Here is a 6,107-nt window from a genome sequence, read left to right on the forward strand (position 1 = left end):
TTCTAAATAACTAATTCTTTCTTTGCAAAAATAACTAAAACACATAAGTAAATAAGATAAGTTTAGAGTTTTGCACTGGAGACACAAAAGAGTTGAAGATCTCTATTTCCGTCACATAGTAGTGAGAATCTCAATTGGAACTTGACACATATGACAAATAGAGATTTTTTTGAATTTTGCATAGGAGGTGCTCTAATACTTGTAACGAAGAACTGTATCACGCACCACACACATACCACATATCGGAGTGATCCACATACTAGACAACATTAATCCTAGGTAGGTCTTGTTATTCACAACATACTCCAGACAAGTAGAGCTGCAACCTTTATCTTATTCATTTTCAAACTGAAATTGCTTATGTTTCTTCTGAATTTCTCTTCAAGTTAGTAACCCTAGAAAGTTGGTTATATATAATCAACCTGCAAAAAACTGAGATGAAGAATCAAACAACCAAAATGAAGGATTCTAACAAGGCTTTATTAAGCGAGGTCATTAAAGATGTCTTATCTATTAGAGGCATGTAATACAATTCCACGACGTCATATAGAAAGCACTGGCAAATCTCAGATCGACAACATGAAATGTTGAAAATGTTTATTTTATCCATCCCCACAACAAAAGATGGCTAAATGTAAAACCAACATATAAAATTTCCTCACAAATGTTTATCCAACTAAAAAACTACCCAACCCTAAACATCAGCAGCAACCTCAGTGTACAAAAATCCAAAAGAGTCCGAAAACTCCTGTTTTTCGAGCTTAAACATCATCCAGTCTCACTATTCCTGTTCACTCTGCCAAGAAATATAAAGCAATTCAATACTGGATATATGTGTAGATACACATAACTTTAGTTAAGGAAACAATTACATTATGTATTTCAAATGACGAAAATATCATCTAAAAGCATAAGTCACAAAAGATATCATCTGAAAGCAACAGATAACAAAACTTTGTGGACATAAGAAGTATAACACATATAGCTTTCCTCGCTCGGAAAACCAGTATTCGGTGGTAACGAAATCCAAAATCGTACTTATTGTCATTTGAGATATCCAGCAAGAAAAATACAGAAATTAGAAAGTATTAAGGAATTTGTGAATCGAGAATATTTAATTTTCGTTGCCATTTTGAAGAAAATCTGTAAAGTTCTCGTTTAAACATGATAACCATTTCCTCCCCCAAAGCATACCCCATGTTGTGAACTTAAACTCCCCAAAACTCTTGCATATTCCCCGATACTCATTAGTTACCAATCTATCGAGTCAAGATAACAACGTAGATTTACTCATTAGAGCAAGTGATTAACTCCCAGAATAGGAGGCTGAGTAAACTGAGTCGGTCATTGCTCTACTCCCCTCAAAATCAATGATATGGTGGGGTTTGTTTTCAGAATGTGTGTTCAATAATTTAAATTTATGGTGTGTTTGGTTGCAGGATTCCTATCAAAAGTGGAATTTGGTAGGAATCATGAATCCTTGGTCTATTTGGCTACCAAGAATCCTAGGACTCTTGAATCCTAATTCTAAAATTTGTATTGGACCAAAATCCCACCCTACCCCCTAAGATTTGTTAGGATTTGGATTAATAAACCTAAATTTCAAACTTAAAATCAACAAAAACATAGTTCCTCAAAAATAAATTTTTTTTCCCGAAAATCATTTTTTTCTTCAAAAAAATCGTTTTTCTCAAAACCCGATTTTTCCGACAACCGTTTTTTTCTAAATATTACTTTGATTCATGAATCCGTGGAATCATGAATGCCAAGGACTCATGAATCCACAGATTCATGATTCCGTCATCCAAACACACCATTAGTTTTAATGGGTAGATCTGATTTACAAATCACAACTAATATTCAGGCTTCAGCAAATGACACCAATTAGTGATAACATTAGACTATTGATATTTATGAATAATGTGATAAGGTATTAATCTAAATTTCTAATATATTGTATTAGACATAAGTTCTTTTATTTTTATTCCGAGATAGTACTCCTACTCCATTTCAAGTGAATATAAATATAGGTTGTATATGTATACATTTACATGAGCTGAGTAGTGGAGAGCAAATCTTGACTACTCAATCTTACTCTCGACTCTCAAGTACCAGATCGATTGACTAACACTTCAATAGTTCAATCTGGGTTTAAAAGCGTAGAACCTACCAAAACTATGAGAATCGTCAAGCTCCAAGCTTCTATAGACTATATCGTAGTATAAGGTAATAGAAATTAACAAGCGAATGATATATCCCTAGGTACCAAGATAATTTGATATCTCGAAAAACAAAGACCCTAAAAACATAATACCAAAGAATACAATCACTCTCTAAGAAAATGGTACTAACTCAAATAGGGACTCTACAATTTTACACAATGAGACATCCCTAAGAAAATTTAATATTACCTCAGCTACAGGAATTTGTGAAACTCTAGAAGGGTGTGTTCTCTTCGTCTCAGAATCATCAAATTTCAGAGAGCACTCCGTATATGCAGATCCAATGCCTATACCGGCTCCAAAAGCAATAAATGCCCACCGTGTAACAGGACTCCCTGGATTAATAGATGAAAATAACTCAATCAACCCAACGTCTCAACATACACATTGACTTAAAACAATACCTTAAAACAATAAAACTAACTTGCCAAGGATAAAGCGTTCCAGTTTGTATAATATTAACCTAGATATTTGTAAATTGTAAACATCTCTTTCAAGTTTCAATCAAGATACACCATCGTCTCCCAGAAAGACAAAAGAATACAACTACTCTCATATCCTGGGTGCACAAACTAAGGTGATGTTTGCTTTTCTCATGGTCTAGCCCCTACTCGTCTTAATCCAACTCGGGCCCTACTCGTCTTAATCTGACTCAAGTCAACTGGGCCCAAAAACCATTTAGACGAGTCAGACATCAAGTGTCAGACAAAACAAACATTCTTCAATCTGACTGAAGCCACTTCCGACCTTGAGTCAACTTCACATCTGACTTAGAACAAAAACAAGCACTACCTAAGACTAGAATGTTCAATAAACGGAAGGAATCCAGACGACAGACACTGGGTAACAACTTTATTCAATAGTATATTCACCACGAGTTGAGCAACACTACTGAATAAACATTTCGCTCCATCTATTTGCCAAAGAAATAATGACTTTCATTCCAAGCAAGATTTATTTTCACAAACAGTATCAAGCTCGAAGCTCCTATCTTCCAATTAAGGTACAAATGTTTCTTTTTAGTTTCTTTTTTTACTTAGAAAACCATCTATGAGTTCATAACCATACAAATGAATCTACCAACTAGAACCCTAATCTTATTTCATAACAAAATTCAAAAATATAATGTTTAATCTAGAGTACATTGACTACTTGATAGAAATAAAATCTATGATTACTTCCAAAGTGAATGATTTCGAACAAATTTCCACATACAAATATATACCCATGAACAATTTCTTACTTTGATTAATAAATCAGTGACAATTTAAACCATGATAACCCTTTTCAACTATATTTTCTAGCAACGAAAACCAATTATCTGGACTAATGAAGGTAATCAAACCCTAAAAACTACTGGTACAGATAGAGATTTCAAATTTCAATTAAATGAGGAGAGGGTGGAGTGAGACTTAGAGCAAGTCCAACCCCAGCCTGTCTTAGGCCGAAAAAACCACTTTTTCACCTAAAATTATTGGCCTCAGCTCAGCCTCTAAAATTCAGCTCCAACCCCAGCCTCTCTTGAGGCCGAAAATTTGAATTTGGAATTTCCCAATTTACTAATAAAATTCAATTAAACAAACATCGATTACAACTAATAATTGATTAAAAATTTAAAACTACTTAAATACGACTAAACAACACTAGAAAAATTAATTAAAAATAACTAGAAGGGGTTTCTTGGGTCTCTTGGTGCACCGTTGAACAAAGCCTCTCGCGCCGCTAAAAGCATTTGTTGAGCATGTTCGTCGAGAGACCTAATATCAATCTTCATTAATTCCACCGCATATTGTCGGTTCGCCACCTCCGTTTGCACCCGTAGAAAATCTTGTTGCACCTTTAGGGTCTCTTGTTGAACCCGTACTGCTTCACTCAAAGTTAATGTTCTTTGTTGGGAATCTTCTTCTCTTTTTTCCCAATATCCCTCACTGGGAGTTTTTGAAGCGGTAGAATGTGTGGATGGTTCGCCAACTCTTGCATTTGCTTTGGCTTGTTTACGGCCAATTGGTCTTTCTTCCGATGGATTGGTATTAGAATCTCTTTTACCGGATGTTGACTCTCCTGGCATGTCTGCCATCCACTTGTTGTGTGTCATCAAAATTTTGTAAACATGTAGGAACCTAAACCCTTTACCTTGATGATTTTTTTTATACATTTCGATAGCTCTTTGTAACTAAAATAAACAAAATATATATATAAGTATATATTATGAATGAAGTGAAAAGATAGAAAAAAGAAATTAAAAAGTTAGAAACAATTACCCGGTCATAATCGTTTTCTCCGCTTTTTGGAACTTTATTTATTATCCTCAAAGTCGATATAAAACTTTGACATTCCGAGCTTATCTCACTGAAACGAGATTTACAACTTCTAAGTGTGCGTTGAAACTTTGCACTCGCATTATATTCATCCGATATTTTTTGCCAAAATACTTTATATTTTTGGCTATTTCCGACAACCGCATCAAATGTTATTTTCAAATAACAATTAGTAAGTAAAATATCTTCATCCGCCTTATACGGTTCCCGTTTAGCCTTTGTCGAAGACGTCCCTCCTTGCACACAAGAATCCTCACATACTTCATAATCATCAACTCCTAATTGAGCCGACGGGTAAGTAGAATTAGGGGACAACATTTCCATATAACTTTGGTTATCGAATTCGTTGATGTCTAATGGATCCATGGGTGAACAAATGAAAAGATAAAAAAAAAATTGAAAGAAAGAGAGATAGAAATGGAGAGGAAGTTGCAAGAGATGGAGAGAAAGAAAGAGAGATAGAAATGGAGAGGGTGAGAAATGAAATTGATCCAACCCCTATTTATAGGGGTTGGATCAATTTCTGGCCGTTGGATTTGCTCCAACGGCTAGATCTAGCCGTTGGATTTGCTCCAACGGCTAGATCTAGCCGTTGGAGCAAATCCAACGGCTAGGGGAGATGCCCCAAGTGACCGTTGGAAGCCCCAACGGTCACTTGGGGCTTCATTCAGTCGCCCCTAAAGTAAGGGGCGACTGAATGTCCGGCCCCAGCCTCCGCTCCAAGGGGCTGGGCTTGGAGCGGGGGGCTGAGGCCAATAATTTGAATTATTGGCCTCAGCCCGGCTGGGGTTGGACTTGCTCTTACTGCAGAGAAGAAGACCACCGAGAGCCCCAGCCAAGGAAGAGTAAACAGATCTACGAAGAGTTAGATCGACACAAGCATCCCATTTAGCATTCAAGTCGTAATCGGGTTGTGGGATTTGCTTGTTTTCTGCCATTAGAGGATAAATCTGTGCTGTCTTTGTCCTTCGTTTCTTCTCTAACCTGTTTTATCTATACTGAGGAAAAAGGATATTTCAAATAGGTACACCAGAAGAACGAGGGTTTTGTTGCCCGGAAAGATACGCCTGGAACCAGGGTGGTACTTGGTAGTGTATGTCAACACTTGGTTGCCCACGTGGTTGCTGGTATTGGCAGGCATAGCATCACCGTGGTTAAATTTCAAAATACTGTAGTCAAAATAATTGAAATTTTTTTTTCATGTTTACCGAAATTTCTATGGAATTCGAAACTTGATTAATTTCTCTTGACATTGTTTGGTTAAATAATTAAATTTTGAATTTGACACTTCCCTTGTCCCGGAAACTAGCCCGCCCAATTTTGCTACGTGGGCTCGGTCTTTAGCCACCCCTTTAGGCATTCTTTGGATTGATTTAATCTCCGTCTCGTATTCCATTTTCTCTAGTCATATTTTTTATCGAGTTGACACTCTTATGTGTAATCAGTTGTGGGATCCTGTCATCGTTAGTCGCGACTCATCTGAATGAGCCGAAGATCGTAATTGGTTTCTAACTAAACATTACAGTTCTTAAAGTGGTCAAACTTGATGATCTTCACCATTTGTCGT

General features: G+C 36.4%; 1 protein-coding gene across 1 annotated transcript; it reads right to left on the bottom strand.

Annotated features, from left to right (window-relative positions):
• Positions 1–459: 459 nt before the first annotated feature.
• LOC147567270 (MICOS complex subunit MIC10-like) lies at positions 460–5,681 on the bottom strand. Its single transcript, XM_086653898.1, has 3 exons — positions 5,346–5,681; positions 2,412–2,557; positions 460–796 (listed from the first exon to the last, which is right to left on the bottom strand). Exons 1-3 carry the CDS (start codon positions 5,476–5,478, stop codon positions 782–784), a joined length of 294 nt encoding a protein of 97 aa, XP_086510024.1. The 5' UTR covers positions 5,479–5,681; the 3' UTR covers positions 460–781.
• Positions 5,682–6,107: the final 426 nt, after the last annotated feature.

Source organism: Eschscholzia californica, unplaced genomic scaffold (assembly GCF_041429995.1).
Source record: "Eschscholzia californica isolate CP2 unplaced genomic scaffold, dmEscCali1.0.p SCAF_1, whole genome shotgun sequence".
NCBI lineage: Eukaryota > Viridiplantae > Streptophyta > Magnoliopsida > Ranunculales > Papaveraceae > Eschscholzia > Eschscholzia californica.

What these genes read in the sequence shown, in the direction of transcription:
- LOC147567270 (XM_086653898.1), bottom strand. Translation starts at nt 5,478, where the DNA reads ATGGCAGAAAACAAGCAAATCCCACAACCCGATTACGACTTGAATGCT. An exon ending in CGGTGGTCTTCTTCTCTGCA is followed by an intron (nt 2,558 to 5,345) that starts GTAAGAGCAAGT and finishes CTATTAATCCAG; the next exon opens with GGAGTCCTGTTACACGGTGG.